Source organism: Pelmatolapia mariae, linkage group LG12 (assembly GCF_036321145.2).
Source record: "Pelmatolapia mariae isolate MD_Pm_ZW linkage group LG12, Pm_UMD_F_2, whole genome shotgun sequence".
NCBI lineage: Eukaryota > Metazoa > Chordata > Actinopteri > Cichliformes > Cichlidae > Pelmatolapia > Pelmatolapia mariae.
The window spans coordinates 5,152,554-5,173,937 of record NC_086237.1 but is presented as its reverse complement, the minus strand read 5'-3'; the positions used below and the strand labels follow the sequence as shown (position 1 = coordinate 5,173,937).

Sequence of the window (21,384 nt, the reverse complement as noted above, 5' to 3'; positions counted from 1 at the left end):
AAAAAAAAATTGGAGATTTCCCGCGTACCAACAGAGAGAGCCCAAGTACCACTAGTGGTACGTGTACCACAGTTTGAGAAGGACTGATGTAGATGATTACCTGACACATTCCCAGATTTGGTCTAAGTAAACTTAGAGGGTCAAAGGATGTTTTCACCTCTGGTGTTCAATGGGTCAGGACCAGTCTCTTCAGTACTTTCATGAAATGTGAGGCACAGTTAAATCCAGGCGGTGACTTATTACTGGCAGCCACAGCAGCATGAAAACCTACTTCTTAAGCACGTCTTACTTTTTTTTATCTATATTTCTGAACTTACGAGTCGTTCTGGAGCAGCTCTGCTTTTGAATGTAACACAGACATTCAAAATCATACTTACACACCATCATTTCCTTGAATTACATTTTTTCACCCATTTTCCAAACCAACAAATTCTGTTTACAAAAGAAAATATTTAATAATAAAAAACAACTACACGTACCACAATTCTGGACGCTGATGAATACAGGAAACACAACAAACCTTTTCTGTCAACATTGTGTTTAAAGAAAAATGGTACAAGTATAAAATAAAGTAACACAGAAACCAGTGGATCCACTACCATCTGCCTACAGGGAACCAGTCGTCTTTATGAACGCTCCAATAATGTGTGTTAAAAAAGGTGCAAACAGGCAGGAAGTTTATGGGTTTAAAGCACACCGTTCTTACGGTTATTTTATACAGAAAATGGTATTCTGAGATTATAATAGTTCATACGACGTTTTCTCTCATATCCTAATAGTTCCAATTAAAACCTCATTTCTGGAGCGAGAGAGTCACAGGACACCTGTTCAAACATTTATCTTTGCTGCTAAAAGTGAAGTTTTCCTTTGTTTCATGTTGTGATGGATTCACACAGCCTTAATGTGTCCACACCAACATTTATTAGCACAACATTCAGTTTTTGAATTGAAAAAGTACAAAGTGACCTAAAAATATTCTACGTCCCTCTGTTTTTTTAATTTTAACAATTTCATGTGGCTATTTTTGAATTGAAGATGCAGCCACTTCAGAAAGCTGAGAGACTCCCTGAGACTGGCTGGGTGTGGAAATGAACAGAGCGCAGATTAATGTTGTGATGGGACCATCGCTGCTCTGCGGCTGTGTGTGTGTGTGCACACTGCAGGTTTAATGAATGGACTCAAACAGGAAATGTCTGCACCTGAAGTTTTACACCAACACACAAACATTTCATTGACACATCACATCCTCTGAACTGTTCATACGTGTTAACACACTGAAAACACGGGAAGGGCTCAAAGTCTGGATTTAGTTTGTGAGAATGATGAACGTCATCGCTGTTTGTTTTCACATTTAAATGAGTCATGATGTGGGCGGGACTGACAGACAAACAGAAGCATGACTGAGGGTGTGGACTCAACAGCCGGCCGTACATGATGATAACACCAACAATAACTGCACGTCTGTGACATGAACTAATGTTAATGAGGCAGCAGCACAGCAGCATTACCACAGGCACAGACGTGAGCTTCGATTACATCGATGCTTTGCCTGCTGTGGCAAGGCGACATGTCTGCTGTGTGTGAAACTATGGAAACTATTAAATGGGAAACAGAGTATGTGAAGAACGTCAGGACGCCACTGTGAACATAGTGCAGGTGTATACACCACATGTACCCTGAGATTAACATCCACCTGAACACCTCACTCTGAGAGCACGTCACTGATTCCTTTACAAACACAAAGCAGTTCATTAAATTAGAGTGAAGTTTGAGTTGCAGGCAGCTGGAACCTTTAATTACAACTCTGTAACTGAAACCTGTCAAATTCTTATTGCTCTGATTCATTTACTGTATGATAGAACAAACAGTTTGTGTTGGTATGACATGAAATCCACCCTGTAACAACGTCCACAGACACCACCAGAGCTGGAAACAGCTCAGTCCACTGTCTGTGTGGGGAAACACCCACTCACTGTGACAGCGTCTTCTTACGTCCAGCCCAGAGCAGTGGGTCCACTCTGAGTCCACTCCACACTGACGAGGCACACAGTTCAGGTCAGATTTACATGAAAGGAAACAAATCGCTACAACAGCTCAGTGTTGTAAATGTTTCCAGTCCTGGTGTGACAGGACGACGTTCACAGAGCTCAGGCTGAAGCTTTTCCTTTGAAAGTATAACCATGTATGTCACAAGACTGTTTTCTACACGGTGACAGGAACAAAGTTCAGACAATCAACTAAAACAAAAATGACATTTTTGTTTTATGTACATATGTATGCATGTTATTAAAGGACCTGACCATGAACAGCAAACATGACGTGACATGATTAAGAAACTCATATCTTCAGTTAATGTGGTCCATGGCATTTATCATGCTAATGCTAGCATTGTTAAAAACAGGGCTCTGCCATCATCAGAGTGCTCGTGTTGAAAACTGAACATTTACAATATTTCACATTAAAAAGAAAACCGGGCTCCATCAGGTCCAGTATGGCGTGGCTCAATCGAGTGAAATGATATCCGATATGCCGCCGTCAGCCCCTCCTCCCGTGCCCCCCCCCCCTCCTGTGAGGACCCTAGTGTCATGGAAGGAGCTGGCAGCATGGCTGATGGCGTCATAGTGGCTGCTGGACGAGGAAACCAAGGCTGAGCTGCTGGTTGCTGCAGCTGCATTTTGTATGCTGCTCGTCAGGTTATCCAAGAACATCTGAGGCGGGTAATGCTGCGCAGAGAGACACGCTGGTCAGATCAACATCAGAGTAAATAAAAGGTCCCAACGTGTCGTTAGGAATTCAAAAAACACGTTTACATGAAACTTTTACACTGAATCTGCACTGCTGGAAAAACTAAGACATCACTCAGTCATCACAGTGTAACATGAAGACAGTTAAACCTGAGTCCATGTGGATTACCTGATAACAGTTGTATCAAGGTGAATGAAAGGTCACCTTGATATGAGAAAACCCAACAATAAGATGAGCAAGGAATTTGGCAACAGCAGGAAGAAAAAACTCCCTTTTAATAGGGCGAAACCGTCAGCTTGGATGGGTGAGGGTTGGATAAAAGCTGCACTGAGGTCTAGCAGGACGAGCACAGAGAGGAGTCCACTGTCAGAGGCCATAAGAAGATCACTAAAGCTGTTTCTGTGCTGGGCTCTGAAACCTGCCTGTCATTAGCTGACTGATGGCTTTGTAAGTAGTGGTTTAACTACTGCCAGTCACACGTGTCCCATTAGCAGAGGTGATCATATTTAAGGTAAATATAAATATTTAAAACAGAATGAACTGCTCATTGGCTATGCAGCATGTTTTACTGCATATAACATCTGTCAAAACAAACAAACAAAAAAAAACAAAACACTAAAACTAATTGACGTGCCATATTAAAAAGATTTGGACTTCCACATCTCCGTGGTACGGAGCTACTACAGCTCTGCTCCCCAACAGCTCCATATCCTGTCCCATTCATTCTTTTCATCTACATAACAAAAGTCCTTTCCTCCTTCCTTAGTGTGCAGCCTCCTGTACGACTCACCACAACTCTGGTTGTGCATTTGCCACCTGTCTTCGCTCTGCATCTCTGCATCTACTCTTCCAGTACACTTTGCCTTCAGTGGTCTCACAGAAGAGTTCAAGGTGGCACGCACAAGAGAAGCTTGTACAGAGACTGCAAGGTAACATCAGCAGGCATCGAGGTGAGGAGGTAAGGAACAAAGTGGAAGGCCGAGAAGGCAGTTGAAGTGACAGAGTCACGCCTAAGGCAGAAGACACTGGTGGGGGTCTTAGGAACAGGGGGAGCAGGCTTGGGGTACTTCCCAAAGGCCCAGGTCAGCAGGGCACAGGGAAAGGAGGGACACCAGCTACTCCAGGAAGAGGTCCGAGCAGGTGTGGAGGAGGAGCGAGTAAGCAGGGCCGGAGGTCTCAGGCAGCAGGGAGCGTGGACAAGGTGGGAGAGTACCTTGCAGCTCAAGGTCACCTGGGCAAACATCATGCAGGAAGACTTCCACCGCATCCGATTCCTTGTGCAGGCAGTATACGACACCCTGCCAAGCCCAGTAAACCTCCATGTGTGGGGGAAGAGCGAGACACCTGCCTGTCCCCTGTGCTTTGGAAGAGGCACCATAGATCACCTCCTCAGCAGCTGCCCAAAGGCCCTGGCTGATGGTCGGTGTTCTTGGCGACACAACCAGGTGCTCAGAGTAGTTGCTGAAAAGATTGCCTCAGCAATCAGTACCAGCAAGCACCATCACGCTCTGACGAAGGCAACCTCTTTTATTAAGGCTGAAGAGAAAGCCCAGGTGCGCCCACATTCAACCGGCCCCCAGACACAGCCTCTGATTGGCAGCTGCAGGCTGACCTACGTAAACAGCTAAAGTTCCCCCAGCACATTGTAAAAACATCCCTCCACCCAGACATGATCATCATTTCTGAGGCCTCAAAACATCTGCTCATGCTGAACGCACAGTGCCCTGGGAAGAGTGGATCGAGGAGGTCAACGAGAGGAAACACGCCAAGTACCAGGAAGTAGTGCAGGATAAGGGGCTGAAAGACTTTCTATGAGCCCATAGAGGTGGGATGTAGGGGCTTTGCAGGACGATCACTCTGCAAAGTCCTAGGCCGGCTGGGTGTGGCTGGGGCAGCCAAGAAGAGGGCCGTCCAGGCTGTGAGCCAAGCAGCAGGGAAAGGTGGCTGTGGATTAAGAGGGCTGATCCGTGGGTAGCTACTGGTGCGCAAGTCGGGCCTGATCACCCCCAGCTGGGTCGCCTGGGCAAAGGTGTATGATGCTGCGAGACCCGAAACACCTGATGACCCCAGGATACATCACTGAAGATGCGTACCAGGAGATGTTTCTTGCATAGTGCCTCTGCCAACCTCTTCATTTGCATACTATGTGGCTACTATGTTTGCATTTTGAGACATGCTATTCTGTTTTCCACAGAAACATTTGCACAGATTAAGAGTTGTTTTCCTGCTACCAAGCTGACCAGTAAAAGTTGTTGCCATGATGTGTAGTTACAGATGTGGGAGACAGTTCCTTTATCATCTACATGTGTGCACTGCGTTTGGTCACATCTGCTTACATAAAAGAGCCAAGCTTTGAATCTTGGAATTTTGTAACATTTGCCACCGCTGTCATATCCACTCTAACTAAAACAAGCAGAAAAGTCTACATGTCAGTAACATTATGAGACTGTGTCACTGTGCTGCTACATTCAGTTCAGACAGCATTAAAAACAGAGGGGGGGAACATAAAACACATACCTGTGGATCAGTTTGAATTAAGGAAAACAGATCCAGACCTAAAAGACAGAAGAATCAGATTTTGAACAGTATCCATGTGCACATAGCTGACAGTCAGTGGGTGTTTCTCTGACTCACTCTGCATATCTGTGGGGATGGAGGCCAAGGCAGAAGGATGGAAGGGGACTGCATAGTCGGCCAGTGTAGAGTTCAGATATGACGGGTCCAGGGCCTGGACGTTTGGCACTCGCACAGTGGGCTGGTAGCTCAACACTCTGAAAACATCAAAGCAATGAGGAGCTTTAGACAAACACACACACCTGATGAGCACACATGTAATTATCAACATGCTGGGGTACAGCGCTGGCAGACCACATGGTAAAACTGAAACATGGAGATGATGGCTCACCCCTTTGCATGCATCTCCTCATTCTTGGAAATGTAAATGCAGCGTTTCTTGGGTGGAGGGTCTTTGTCCTCTTCATCATCAGAAGAAGAGCTTTCTATAGTCAGATCAATCACATCCGCCCTCTTGGTGTAGCTGGGCTCAGTAGAATGAGGGGCCACCGATGGTTGACGCAAAGGAGCCGAGGCTGAAAGGTAAAGGTCACCTGACGTGAGTTTGCTCATCCCGTCCCAAGAAAAGACCGAAAGCAATAATTTTCACATCTTTCAACGAGCTCAACTGAATCTACTACAGGTGAGGTTTCAGCAAACAGACGGTTTATGGTTAAAATCAGCATCTATGGAGCCACTCTGTAAGCTCTTTAGTCCATTAGTGGACTTAAAGGTTGGGACACTGGGAGAAGATGATGGTCTGTTATTACTGATCCTCATTGGAGGTTTGTTGGACACGCAGTCGGTTTTATGCTGCCTCATCTTCCACCTCTCCGTCTCTTTCAGCTCAGTTATTTGGTATGATAACAATACTGTCAAAGCACCAGAAATCTACAGTTTAATTTACAATAAAATGACACAAAGATGGATTCATGAATAAATCCATTTCTCCCAGTTCTGTCCCACTCAGATGAGGAGGAATTATCAGCCATCCTATGAGCAGTTCATTTAAAAGGATTTCTCAGTGCTGTGCAGACAACAATGAATCTTTAACAGCTTTCCAAACATCCTTCACCCTTCTTTTGGAAACTTACAGGACTTTTGTTGACACACAGAAACAAAACTATTTTAGAAACAGGGTCACATGATCATCCCCCTGATGCTAATAGTCTGTGGATCCCTTTTGCTGAATAACAGTGGTATGTCTCCTCAGCCGTCCCAGGCCTTATCCTCCTTTCTTCATGATTCACATTCAAAGTTTCAGCAGTTTCCTGCTCTGTATTATTGTAGACTCTTTATCTTACATATAAAGCGCTTTAAGGTAACTTTTGCTTTGATTTGGTGATATATAAACACAATTGAATTAAATATTTGATTTATTTAACAAAGCTCCTAAATTTTCAAAGCAGTCACTGACATTAGTTTTAACACACTAACCTCTGCAGCCCTGACCATCTTATAGGCCAGTACTGTGTGCCCACAGGAGTCACATATGCATGAATCCACCACACTATCAGAATCAAATCAAAGCTGCCAGGTGTGGAGGGGATGACACTTACTGTCCACCTTTGGAACGGACTGAGTGGGGATCTTTACAGCTTCTTTCTTTGGTCTCATTGGACACCACGTCCCATCCTCCTGGAACTTGATTTCATCCACGTCCGAGCAGTCGTTCAGGATCTCCAAGAACAAACTATTAGTACAAGAGAGAGGGGGAGAGAGAGGGGGAGAGAGAGAGAGACAGAGACAGAGAGAGACAGAGACAGAGACAGAGAGAGAGTAAAACACTGATGTGAACTTTACACTAACGTGTTACACAGGCTGACAACACTGTGTCAGTATTAGAGATGTCTAAACATCTTTTATGGCAGTTCAATCTGATTTCATCAGTATTGATTAAATATGCATCTATGCATGCACAGTGAAAATTACATGCATATTCATTATATGTGGAATGCAGTGCTGTGCAGAAGGCTAAAGACGTGCCTCAGTTTTGATATTTTGCTTGGAAAATAAGAAATGGCTGCAGTGAATCATTCAAACATGCACTGAAAAATCTAAATATTGTATAAAAAGCAAAACCAGTTTATAGTTAAACTCATATTTAGTATGAACACATTTATTCTCAGACAGCGTTCCTGTAATTCCTTCAGCAGTCTTCAGGAATAACTCTCTGAAGTCTTAATGACTGCTCAATGATCCAGGTCAAGAAATCCCAGGAAGTTGATTCTGTTCATCTGGATGTTTTCAGTGGGAGGAACGTTTCGTCATCCTCCAGGTGACTCCTTCAGTCTCACCTGACTGCAGGTTTGCAGCCTTATAAACAGGACATTTGTGTAATGACTGAAACCAGCAGCACAGATTAAAACTGGGCTGTGAGGTCAGTTTCACAAACTTGGGTGTAAACGTCAAATGACAACATGATCCCATCAGTCTCTTATAGCTGAGGGGAAAATGAGAAGGATGTCTTGTATTTGCAGCAAAGAGAAACGAGGAGCGGCTCACGGCTTTGGGCTTCAGATACATTCTTCCTTCTTTCAGCTGCTCTTGTTGCCACAGGTCTGCCTCCATCTCAGCCTAACATCCTCTTCTGTCACACCAGCCCTCTCTGTGTCCTCCTTCAGTACATACATGAGCCCCGTCTGTGGTCCTCCTCTTGTTCTTCTGCCCTGTCACTCCTACCACAAACCTCACTGTGCTCATACATGTCCTGCTCCACCCTCACATACTTACCTGCCACACTTACTCATGTAGGACCACACTTCCTCTCAGTATGTTGTCTCTGGCTCCACAGAGACAGTAAGCTCCTGTTTAAGAAGTTTTCAGTACACTTCCTTCACTTGCACACTCCCATCTCTATCCTTCAATCTCTCGTCCTAGCCAATCGGTCTTTTCTCCAGCCTCAGATGAAGCCTTTTCTTTTGCCGCTCCTCTCGTGGCTGCACACCTAGCCTCCTGTCTACATCCCCTCCCAGACTATCTGCTGAACTCTTCCTTTGGATACGTTCTCATTCCACCACCAAGTCTCCTTGTCCTCTTTCCTCTATCCAGACAATATCCCAAACACCTTCTTGGCAGTTGTGCTGTAGTGCTTCAGTCCAACCCAGACCCCAACTCTTTGCAACAGTCAGCCTTCAGCTTCCACCATATAATCCTTGCCTCCACCTTCATCCATCCTATACTGCCTAGGTAGACTCTTTCTGGCCACCACCTTACAGTCTCCTACCTCTTCAGATGGTACCTTTAAATGAGATGTAATCTACCTGTGTGAACCTGGCTCTGCTCATATATTACCTCCATCTTATTAAAGTGTGTGTTCAACAAAGCTATTTCCATCCTTTTCCAAAATCCACCACGATCCATCCTCTTGCATTTCTCTTCTTAACATCAAACCTACTTAACCTCTCATCACCTCTGTTCCTTTCATTTACATTAACATCTTCTCCAGTCACTAACCTCTCTCCCCAGGGGACACCAACATGTCATCCAACCTACCCCAGAGTTTCATTCAGCCTGTGGGGCAGACGGACTGACCACATTCAGCATCACCTAATGGACTTACAGTGTCGCATTCATGGTCCCACCTTCAATTCAGTGTTATTTATACAGCATCACAACAACAGTCGCCTCGAGGTGCTTTATATTGTAAGGTAGATAGGTAGGTAAATAACACTGAGCTGAGCACAGCCTCACTATAAATTTGGCCAAGCCTACCCAGGCCTGACCCAAGTCACCGACAGCTGGACCTCAGTCATCAGTCCACCTGAGTATCTGACGCATACGGGCACCAAAAGGTACATAAAGCACACATGGATGATTGTTCAGTGTTTCACCAGTTGGACCACATCCTCATTTAGGTTTGACAGCATTTCTATTAGATAATGGCAGATGGGATGAGCATGAATGAGGCTGCAGTTTGGGGAAGGCCTCACAGACCAGTGCAGATCCCCATGTACTGATATGAGGTGGATCAAATGAAAAAGGGAGCTGTGGTCCTGCTTAAATTATCTCCAGTATGTCATGTTTCTGTGATGATGGCCTGTTCAGTTACCCATCAATGATGAGGCTCTCATATGCAGCCTTCTTGTCACACACAGGACAGATCCAGGTGGGTTTCTTCTCATTCATCTGCAGGTAGAGGGCAGCATCAAAACACTGCAAATGGGAGCACGTCACAGCCCTGCATGGAACTGTCAGTCGCATCTTACCCAGCTGCAGGACAAAACAAAGCTGAAGTTAGGCCGATGAGTAAACACAGTGGGTCAGCACTCGGCTCATACATGAAACACAGGAAATATGAGTGTGTGTAACACGTTATAGGTTCATGTGTCAACATCTGTGACATATGTAATAGTCAATTCATCAGCAGGTTTCTTCATAGTGTACGTGCATATGTGCACACTGTCATAATGTTGAAGCTGCAGGGAGACTCAACCATACACCCTCAACTGGAACTGAAGGGAGTTCCCTCTCAAACCAACACAGAGTTTAATAATTACAGCTGAGCAGGTTTTCTTTAACACTATGGCATTCACCTGACCTCGGGCCAACCAGCTCCTACTTAGAGACAGAGACACACAGACAAACAGCTGGAGACAGCTGCAGCCCAGAGCAGAGGACAGCAGGAAGCCCACAGTGTGGACACGTCTGTGGTCTCCAGGCTATAGAGCCATGTCCAGATTTCTGTTCATTTTGTGGTTCATGTCATTTTTCTGCACACTACTTACATGTTGACTGTTTTGTTATGAATGTGTTATGGCAGCACTGTTTTAGTTTGTGCTGCTGTCCAAATATTTTCAGGTCCAAAGCCACACAACGTCCTATAGAACAGAAACAGAGTCTGACTGCAGTTCTATATCAGTGCAGTTCTACAGTGAGGAGGGTTTATTGTGGAGCTTGTTAGTAACAAGTCAAACATGTCACATGTTGCATGGCTGCTTATTTACCGGGCACATAAGAGACACTCGAAGGCTTGTTGTAGCAATCTCACTGTCTGGATCTGCTGTCAGCTTCTCTTTGACTGGAACACAGAGAGGAGGGCAAAATGCAAAGACACAGGTTGAAACACACCAAAACACACACATGACAGGGGCTTCAACACATTTCTACACTATGAGCCTGGTCTTCTACTCGGCTTTGTCTCCTGCCTGGACAAGAACACGTCAGTCTCAGGCAGGAAATAACTAAGAACATAACTGTCATGTCTCTACTGTTTGTCAGCATGACCTCACTGATGTCATGTGATCTACCTGCGTATACACGGGAAACATAAGTGTGAGGAGGATGAATAAAGTCGTAGTAAGACTGTAAAGCTGAAGCATCAGTGTTGTAGTCGCTCATGCAGCTCTCGTTTGGGTGAAGACCTTTTAGAGCATCACTGTCTTTACATTTGATTACAATCAGACCTGTACTGTGTGTGTGTGTGGGGGGGGGGTTACTTTGTGAGCAACAAACTAATGTTGTTCCACTGTGAAATCCTGCTGCTCTGTAACTGTTACAGTAGCAAGCTCATTATTACTCAGTGCTCTGGAGTGGTCTGGGTTCCTGATGCCCTTCATCCTCAGTCTCTGCAGGAGCAGGGGAGACGTCAACTGCCTCACCAAGTACACAGACATGGAGTAGGTCTGAAACAAAGACGGCAGTGGGTCATAATCAGTGTGAAACAGCAGGAGTCAAACACACGCTCAGAATTAAAATGACATCAATAACAGTAAGGAACAAAAGATGTGCAATGAGAACACAGGCTTTAGCTATTGATGCTTCTCATTGTCACACTAATAATAACAACAGAGACACTTCATACACAGTGTGGATCACTGATGTTTGGCATCAGGTAAAGTCTCGTGTCTCGACAGCATCCCATACACATATCTGTCTGTTTCATGTCTACAGTGAGTTTCTCTTTAACAGGTTGTTCCTGCTGTGAGTCCCTGCAGCCGCAGCCTGATTGCTGTTTCTTCCAATTCTGCTGTTTTGCCTTAGAGATGACACTAGAACGATGTGACTGTAAATGTGTTTCTTTAAAGAGAAGTGTGTGTGTGGCAGTATCCAGATTACAACCCTGTGAATTCAGAGAGAATCCCCCCCCCCGGCGTATGGATTGATGTCTTCAGTCTAACAGCAATTCTCCACGTGAGCTCATTTTCTGCACATGTACTGCTGACTGAGGCCTGCTGTTCCACCTCCACACATCACAGCACATAAACATAAACATGCTTAAAACATTTCCAACTTGAGCTTCTTCTCTTACCTTTCCAATTTCAGGTGCCCATGTCACTGAAATCTGATTGGGTACTGCAGATGAGAGTCTAACAAGGGAGGTAATGTTGAGTGGTCTTCCTGGTCTCTTCTGTTCCACGCCATTTTTTGGTGGCGGTGCGTAGCCCTGCAGGCAGAAGTCCAACGTTAGCATATTCACAGTATAAAGTTTGCCTGGCTTCTTGTTTGACTGCAGTACGACGAGCACTTACTGGCAAAGGAAACAGTTTTCCATTGACCTTTATGCAAAGACTGTTGGGGTAATTGTCCTCCTGAGGGCAGCTCGTCTCTGATAAACAAAACCTGAAAACACAGAAACATTTCAGAGCCTGGCACGAAACTTTAGATCGCTCGCAACTACGGATATACTCAGACATACTCTGACATACTCTGATATACTCTGATATACTCTGATATACTCTGATATACTCTATTTAGGTAACTGATACTTCTGAGTTAAGAGTAATGATGAAGTGAGTCGAGCCTAACCGGTGTAGGAGAAATAAGACAGAGCTGTAGTTATATTTAAAATTCTGGACAATAATGTTTTTTCTGAAACGCGAACAACAAGATTTGTTACAAGCAGTTATTTATGAATGTTTACTGTCATAATATGACAGAAATAATCTGGTTTGATTGTCACAGGAAGTGTGTTCAGATCAGCGGGCTGGTATTTCTCCTGTTTGCATTTATCAGCCACTACAGAGTGTAAAACATCCACACTAACACCTCACAGAGGACAATATAACGGGGGTCAGGCTCTAATGTAAAGCCCTCTTCACAGCGACCGCGTCATTTCATGTATATCTGAACCAAGCTGGAGCTTTCTGATGTTTCCGAATCAACAGATCTGACCAATCAGATCACAGCATTTGGTAACAGGTGCCCTCGTAGCTCAAATCTCGCACTGGTATGAATATTCAGTGACATGGAAATACAGTTTGTAGCTCAGACACAGCTAGACGCTGCTCTGGGTCCATCTGAATGACCTCTCTGAGTTCAAACTGCCATCCTGAAACATGTATGAGAGCCAGCACCACAGCCTCAGTGTCCAAACTACGCTGTGATATTCTCCATGTTGCTGCCTGCTCGTGAGAACTGGAGGAACTCAGAATCTCTGCTTCCTCCTTTTCTCCTTCAGGAACATCAGCACCAGATCATCATCGCTTCAGCTTCTTTTGTTTTTAAACCGTTTGTTTTTTGAGGATGAATTTTCCTCAAAATTCAGTGTGTATAGGTCACACATCAGTTTAGATTGATCAAATCTGAAATGTCATGTTGTCTTTAGGCACTGTGTTCGGTGTGGAACGGGCTCTATAAATGTCACTATAAGTGTTTACAGAAAACTGTGAACATGCTCACCTCAGCTGAATCTGAACCATATAGTCTCTCCTCCCACCTGGTAGAAAGTCTCTGAAAAAGTTTAAATCAGTTAAAGTCGATTTTAAAATCTTTTTTCAGTTACTGCAGATGAACCGACCAATCAAGAAACAGGCTTACCGTGAGATGCACACTTCTCTAACTTGTTGTGGCGTCAACGCAAAGATAAAATATTTTTCCTGGTGGTACCTCTGTGCTGTACTCGCTCCTGTCAACAGAAACCAGGGCTGTCAAGTCAGGTTACAACGCACGCACGCACACACACACACACACGCACGCACAGACACACACGCACACGCACACGCACTCTTTCTCTGTCATTTATATTTTGAACAAACGATCCTGACTTCAATGATTTCTTCACTGAGATCTTCACCATCTCTCTGTTAGCTGCTGTTATACTGACTGTTGCCCCACAGCAGTGACTTCCATCATCATCATGTGCCTGAGTACGCCGAGTCCATCCTCACCCACCCACGACCTGTTTCAGTCTGCATCCTTAAAGGACGCCCTGTCTGCTGCTCTCAAACCATTCATGTGCTAATGCTGTTCCTGCACTTCGGTTCAGTTCCTGTTCCACGATGGTAACAGCAGTAACACCTCCAACACCATCATGCTGAGCAAAAGGCTCCACAGCAGCGTGTCCTCAGCCCACTACTCCTCACCCAGCTGATCCACCAACCAAATCATTGGGTTTCCAGACGACATGGCACCAGTGGGCCTCATCACTACAGGAGTGAAATTAGCCATTTGGTCCAGTGGTGTAAAAACAATCCTCTCCTCCTGAATGTAGAGAACACCAAGAGACCTGAGGTCACCTCGACTATCAAAGCTGCTGCTGTGCACTGGTGGCCTCAGCTGTAGAAGCAGAAGAGCACGAGTCCCACCTCGCATCATGGGCAGCATTAAGAGTTTCCTTAGTGGCTGCATCACTGTGTGGTACAGAGGCTGAACATCCATCTGCCAGAAGCCCCAGAGAGGCATAGTGAACACAGGAGGCAAGATCCTCGGCCCCCCTCCCCACCCTCACGAGCTCTATTTCCTGTTGTAGAGGTGACTCCACACCTGAACAGCTAAATGAGTACAGTCAGGGTTTGAGGTGGGCGTCAGCATGTAACAATACTCCAGTAGATTTCCTTAGTGTACAGGCTGTGATCAGCTGACCTGCTGCTCTCGGTGGATGTGCACACCCGAATTCAACCAGATGTGAGCAGATGTTTCCTGAGCCGTCCTGGCTGATTTCCATCCTCTGCGCTGCTGTCTTTATATTAGACGGTATAAAGTTGGTATGAAGGTTAAATTCAGTGAACTGATCTAAGAATTATCAGACTACCTTCTAAACGTCCCAGTTTACCCAACCTCGCCTCACAGGAAGTGCAGTATTCTCCTGAGCCATAGGTGTCACCACTCAGACTATACCACCATATCAGTGCTGATAGAGGCGAGGAAAAGTCAAGACTTTGCTGAGTGTTTTTGTTCTTTCCAAACTGTTCCAGCGTCTCCTTCTGTGTATCTGCACGTCTCTGAGCTCCTGTGCTGGAGCATCACTAACATGGGGGCAAAAGACTCTTCCACCCAGCTGGGCAACGCACCTGGTTGTAAAAAATCAAGACCAGTCGACACACCACAAAGTTTGTGTCTTGTGACACATGATGTGACGTCAAACTAAGCGGCGCGGTGAGCGTGAGGGCCCCATAAATCATCCCTGCTACCCTCAATGTAACCTAACTGACCATGAGCAGCACTAACACTGGAGAAGCTCGAGAAAGCTTCTAATTCACAGGAAATGACACAGTTCATCCACCTGCTGTGAAAATGGCATGGAACAGGAAGTGTGACACCCCTGTAATGGTTTATCTGTGCTCTACACTGGGCTCAGTTTACACGAGTAAAAGCCGACATTTCTTATCGTATTACCCAATAAAACATTTGACTTTCAGTGTTGAAAACAAAGTGAAAGCAGACCTAGACTTGAAGGTTTGATCAGAACATCCAGCACATCGTAGAAGGGAAGAGGCTTCATCTGCACATCAGGGTGGACAGGGGGGATGAGAGGGGCTGGCTGCTGGAGATTCATGGTGGATGTGGGGACACACGGCTGCTTCACCCGTCTGTGTTACAGAACTTACTCCTGAAAATGAATGAGTATTTACTAGGGGTGCAACGATACTCGTATCGATATTGAACCGTTCGATACAGTGCTTTCGGTTCAGTACGCATGTGTATCGAACAATACAAAATTTTTAATTTATTTTATCAACTTTTCTTCTGACGATGCTGTCTGTGTTGAGAGCTCAGTGGATCTGCGTTCGACTACTCCGCCTAGGCTGCACTGTCGAGCGCAGATCCACTGAGCGCAGATCCAAGCTAGCAAGACAGAAGCTTAGCTCGTTGCAACATGGCAAATTGAACCTCCCCCACCCTCATTCAGATCTGGCCTTTGGAACTGTTTTGGTCTTCATGTGAAGTATGACCCTGAAGGTAAGCGCATCATGGACAAAAGTAAAACAGTATGTCGGATGTGCCACGCAATGCTCAATTACATGGGTGGGAACTAGTGCTTAGCGCAGTTTGCTCGTTAACGTGTTGACGCTGTCCAGCCCCACGCACGGGGCGATCCGCGGTAGCTCGTTAACGGAGATTTGCCGTGTTGTGGCATTAATGTCATTTCAGATTAACGCTGGCAGCACTAGTGGGAACACAACGAATATGACTGCACATTTACTCCGACATCATCCTAGTGCAAAGACAAGTGGAAGCAGACAAAAACAACAAGCACGCATGCTACAAACTTTACCCGAGTCATTTAGACAGCCGTTAGCACATGATTCTCCTTATGGGGACCTGATATGTTTAATATGCTGCTGAGAATATACCCCAGAAGAAGCGTATAGTATAGCTTTTATTTTGGAAAGAGCCATTTCTCTGTAATAAACTCTCTTTTCCAAAGATGAGGGATTTCTCCATAAGATATTTATGTTTTTATTACTTTGTCGTTTCAGCAACATTAAATTTAAAAACTGTACTTTTGAGTTAAAATATATATTTATAATTTTAATAAATGACAAATTAAAAAAGCATGAACATTTTTTGTATCGAAAAAATATCGAACCGTGACACCAAAGTATCGAACCGAACCGAACCGTGAATTTTGTGTATCGTTGCACCCCTAGTATTTACTATGGTTAGCCTTCAATCAACAGAGAACAAGCAGCAGTGATGGCTGGACCTCCACGGTTGGAGACAGACTGGTAACACAGCTCCTTCACACGTAAGCAGTGACAGACTGATACTGAGCCCAGTAACACGTCTCGACGGTACATGACTGAATATTAGCATAAAATAAAAACAAATTAAAAGAGTTTTCTACAGTCAAACATACTAATGCACTGAGTGAAAAAAGCACAACTGTGTGATGTAGATCTGAGCGTACAGTAACATTTTTAGAATAATGTTGCATAAAAAAGCAAAAGAGGCCCTTTTATTAGTACTTTACAATATTATAACTGCAGGTGTTTTATCAACATATAACTGATCAACATGTTGTTGCCTCAGGGTTTGACTGGAATAATAATGTCATAATGTGAATTCATTCACATCAGCTGACGTACAGCCGGCTGCTGTGAGAGGACTCCACAGTTTCTCTGGTTCAAACGTTTTCCCAACAAGTTCAACACCAGCTTGTTTTTACTGAACAAAGTGTTTGTTTGTGTCACTAAACTAGTCACATGTCATCATGTGTGAAACACACACGACAACATGTGGGTTACTGACACACAGTAAGCTTCAGTTTACATGGTTATCAAGCAGAGACAAAACAGGACATTTCTGCCACGATCCCACAAGGACGGGAGCTGAGGAGGATATAACAAATCTGATATATACTACTCATAACATTACTTTCATGTTCCTCTGTAAAATAAGCTGAAACACACTGTCTCATAATCACCATTTAACAATATAACCTACAGCCCCGCACACCAACACAGATCCTATCCTGATGAGGACACACGTGATCTTTCTCTGAGTGTTTATGTATGAAAGCAGCACAAAGACACTTCAAAGTGATTCTACTGTAGAAACATGAACAGGTAGAAACCTGCAGCCTGACTGCTCATCACTTTGTTACCTGTTCAAGTTCAGCAGCAGCTCACTTTGTCACGGTGCGGGTCTGGGGTCAGCATTTACTCAGCTTTAACGTCACTCTGGGTTCTTGGCTAGCTTAGCGTTAGCTTAGCATTAGCATGTTGTCTGTGCAGGTGCTTGTAAAGAGCTGAAGTTGTGTTAACAGTGTGATTCTGTCCTGGAGCAGTCTCACTTCACCATCACGCTCTCATCCTTTTGTGCAATAAAAATAAAAGTCATGTCGACGCTGCAGACTGCGCTGCTGTGTTCCTCCTCCAACACAAACTGAAATCAGCTGATCGTAACGAGGGTGCAAGAACTGATAACTGGGATCTACAGACTAACGATTCCAAGGAATCCTCGTTTCCCATCCCTAGAGGCAGGTGACATCCACACAGTAATTGTCTTTTTTCTGTTCGTTAAACATGCTGATCATCCTTCATCTAGTCTCCCGTTTAAAACAAATTCTTACAAAAACTACTGGAATCCATCAGTGTCTCCCCTCAACTCTATGGTATCAACTTTAAAACATCCTACATCACCTCGTCCTCAACTTATCACATTCCCAAGATTCCCAGAAAACGTACTCTGACCTTTAGGTCGATGTCACCGAGGTTGGACCTCATTAGAAGATGTTGAGTAGATACACCTATGTTACTAAATGAAAATCCTACGTCGCTTCATTCTGTAGGTCTTCCATTCATTCACACACTTTGGTGTCCACACCGCCCACAGGTGGGGTGACTACAATACCCTACCAGCCTTTTTTTTTTTTTTTTAAGTAAGGTCACGTGAAGGTCTATCGATACAGGCACGCCACAGGTTAATAGGATGCTGAATTCACTCCCTGCTCTCACACATGATCTCCAGACCTGCATCCCCCCCCAAACATACAAACTCTGACCCACCACCATCACCCTTTCATTGACTGCCCCACTCCCACTGCACACGAACTTGCCCACAGTCACTATGATTGTGTTGGACACTGCTGTTTAAATAATTGTGTAGTATTATATTGTGCTGTACATAAGACTTTTTTATTTTATTTTTATTTCCTTTTCTTTGTATTTTTAGTGTACACTGGGGGCCATGGGAGCATTGCAATTCCAAATTCCTGTGTACGACTGTACATATGATCTTTGACAATAAAGCTGACTTTGACTACTAAACGAGAGGGCCCATCTCACCTGAGGCAACCTTTCTGGACACAGCTGCTTAGACTGACTGCGCCACTCAAACAGGTTGTTAAAGGTTAAAGGTCTAATTTATGAATGCAGGCAGATTTCCAAAGAATGAGTCTTTATCAACAAGGACAACTCAAAGGGATTCGACTGAGCGGGCTGCCAGCTGCTCTGGTTATAAGAAGAAGGCTTCACAGCAATAATAAGCAGTAATATCTTCATATGAATTTGTCTCTACGTGACGACAACAACATGTTATAGTGATTTATCACAGCTGCTGTATCATCAGGAATAAACTGCATGTAATTTCAAACTTGACCCCATATAATCACAGACTAACTCTGTCTGATGGCAACATTTATGACAGATACAGTGTTGGTGTGTTTGACAAAACTCAGAACTATCTGACTGAATTAAGACTGAATGAAGTTTAACTTTGAGAATTTAATTTGCAGTTGAAAAAGATCACAAATGTCAAAGTTTATTATTACAATGTGGATTTGTTATATGTTTGAACTGAAAACTGGAGCGTAAAAAAAGTACTTCAATCGTGTATCTCACTGTGTTTTTAATGAATCCATTTGAACTTTCAAAAACCAGACATGTTTAAATGTTTGTCTGAATGAAAGTGACAGACGGAGAAAACTGATTTCATCAGCTGAACAAACACAATTATTTCTAGTTTCTCAGAACTGAAGACGAACACACAACAACACAGCACGGCCAAGTGCCCAGCTTAGTTTTTCCTTTGTCCTTTATCTGGGGTCTTGTTTCAGTGTCACGTCCACGGTGAGTGAACCCACGACAGTGTGACGCTCACATACAGACGCGGTGGCTGAGCGCTGGATCAGGAATATTTAACACGACATGAAAGCAAAGTTTCTGTAATCTCGTTACTAATAAAATAAAAAACCGGATGTTTTAACGTGTTTGTATACATCGTGTTTAACTCACAGCCTCGCGATAACTTTGGGCTAATCGGGTGTATGTAGTTTTTTCGATTAGCAGTTTGGTTTAAGTTTCCCACAGAAACTATTTATTGTTTCTTACGCCATACCTCACACTCATGTCTGCCACATACAACACGTAGTACATCAAGACAGTGTGCGGACTTTAGGCGCATTAAGTTATAATAACAGCTGTTTGTTGGGAGCTAGCAGTGACTGGCTAGCCTGTGTTAGCATCAGGGCTACATAGTGAAACGTCCACGATTCCCGTGACTACGCTCATCCCTGCCTGTGGGCGCCCACCTCGCCCATCACTCACACAAACACACATCAGCTGCTTTCTTCGTTACAAGCTTCAGCGTCAACACGAGTGACAGGTTGTGTTTTGTTTTCGCCTACCCGAAACACCACAGTCCTCGCCATCTTGTTGTTCCGGTCAGTGTGATCACTTCCAGGTGAAGCTACAGTGCGGTTCACTTTACAGCAGCTACAAGGAAACTCACAGTTAAGCCGTGTCACGACAACCACACGAGTCTGAAAACTGCTGTTGCTTAACATGTGTTAGGAAATGGTCCCACAGCGCGTGTCAAATCCTCGCTAATTTATATAGATAAGAGAGTGAGACAGAGCCCTTTAAGGCCACCGAAGCAGGATGTACCACAGAGCTGATATGGGTCCCACTATGGGCCCCGGGGACAGACTGGGTACAGCCTGCCGTGGGCACAGCCTGTGTGGGTACAGCCTGCCGTGGGTATTGCTGCCGTGTCAAATGTGGCGCATTGCTATGGAGCTAAATTAGGATCAAAAGCTTTATTCATCTGGAAAAGTGATTTCCATCTGTTGATATTTAAAAAGTAAAAAAACAAAACAGATGAATTATTTTGAATAAAGTATCAGTTTTCGTGTGAGTCTGTTTTCTGTTGTTGTTTTTTTACAGCTGCAATTTTTTCTTCTTTTTTTATATCAGTTTCAGATCTTTCGGCCGTGATTTTGTGTTGTGGGCGTGTATCAAGGGCGGGGCGTAGAGTAACGAGTGACAGCTGGAGCAGCGTTGGATGGTAGTGCTGGAGGACGACTTTGGAAATCAAGAGGAGGAAGCGAGTGAAGGCAGAGGCAAGGATGCAATGGTAGGAAATGAAGAATAAAGGATGCTGCACAGATTTCAGGGAGAAGTTGAGACAGGCTCCGAGTGGCAGCAAACATGACTGGAACAGTACAGCTATAGGCTGAAGGAACCTGTCATGAAGGTGATGGGTGTATCCTACAGAGGAAAGAGGACAAAGAGACTTGGTGGAGGGATGAGGAAGTGCAGGAAAACATTAAAAGGAGATTACCAAAGAGATTGGCAAATAAAGAGTGGGACAAGAGGTGCAAAAAACAGACAGGAGTACTGGGAAACTAGGTGTACAGGAAAGACAGACGTGGCAAAGGAAAAGCCTTATAGAGAGTTGTATGTGAAGAAGGAGGGAAAGAACAGTGCCGAGTGGCTACACGCTGACAGATGGAGCTGAAAAGGATGTGCAGCAGCTGGAGATAATTAGGGACAGGAATGGAGATGTGCTAACAGGTGATGGGAGTGTGCAGAAAACGAGAGATCGAGGAGCACAGATGGAGGACAGTGAGTGAGTCAGGAAGTGACTTAGGAAGGAGGAGAGAAGGGCAGCTATGAAGAGGATGAGGAGTGGAAAGGCAGCTGGTCCAGGTGACATACCTGTGGAGGTATGGAGATGTCTAAGAGGGAGCAGTGGACTTCTCAACCTTACTGTTTAACATGCAGGGTCATGTTTACTTTTAAGAGGACTCTCCCACAGTCATAGTGTCATACATACTGGATATGCTTATAAAATACAGTCAGCCTGTTTCATGTTTGCAAACCTCATTGAGTTCACATTACAATGTTACTTTTAAAAGCCACGTATGACCTAATGCAGTGTTGGGAATGATTCAGAGTGAAGACTCGTTAGTTACCAAACCAAAGCTCAGTCGTGTTAACCAGAACTCTCCACAGTAGGCTTACAGCAAAGCAGTAAGAAGAGAATCACAGCATCGTTTCAATCTGTTGACCAAATAATAAAGAAATCTTTGATGATTTTCCACCTAACGTGCACATTTGCAGACACTCTTCTTCCTGTCGTCCTCAGTCCTATGTTGATGCAAGTGTTCAGGTATTTCTGACTGTTCCAGGTTTCATGTCT

General features: G+C 44.4%; 1 protein-coding gene across 1 annotated transcript; it reads right to left on the bottom strand.

Annotated features, from left to right (window-relative positions):
- Positions 1–473: 473 nt before the first annotated feature.
- Positions 474–19,720, bottom strand: LOC134638434 (E3 SUMO-protein ligase PIAS2). The gene is made up of 14 exons (XM_063489052.1): positions 19,589–19,720; positions 14,902–15,067; positions 13,057–13,144; positions 12,919–12,969; positions 11,769–11,859; positions 11,549–11,683; positions 10,817–10,922; positions 10,245–10,318; positions 9,350–9,510; positions 6,858–6,991; positions 5,651–5,834; positions 5,380–5,516; positions 5,263–5,300; positions 474–2,723 (listed from the first exon to the last, which is right to left on the bottom strand). Exons 2-14 carry the CDS (start codon positions 15,011–15,013, stop codon positions 2,502–2,504), a joined length of 1,533 nt encoding a protein of 510 aa, XP_063345122.1. The 5' UTR covers positions 15,014–15,067; positions 19,589–19,720; the 3' UTR covers positions 474–2,501.
- Positions 19,721–21,384: the final 1,664 nt, after the last annotated feature.

Excerpts from the sequence above, each read along its gene's own strand:
- LOC134638434 (XM_063489052.1), bottom strand. The coding sequence starts at position 15,013 with ATGAATCTCCAGCAGCCAGCCCCTCTCATCCCCCCTGTCCACCCTGAT. Across the intron at positions 11,684-11,768 it reads GAAAACTGTTTCCTTTGCCA|GGCTACGCACCGCCACCAAA; the intron begins GTAAGTGCTCGT and ends TTCTGCCTGCAG. Across the intron at positions 6,992-9,349 it reads GAGAGCCTCATCATTGATGG|TTTGTTCTTGGAGATCCTGA; the intron begins GTAACTGAACAG and ends TTGTACTAATAG.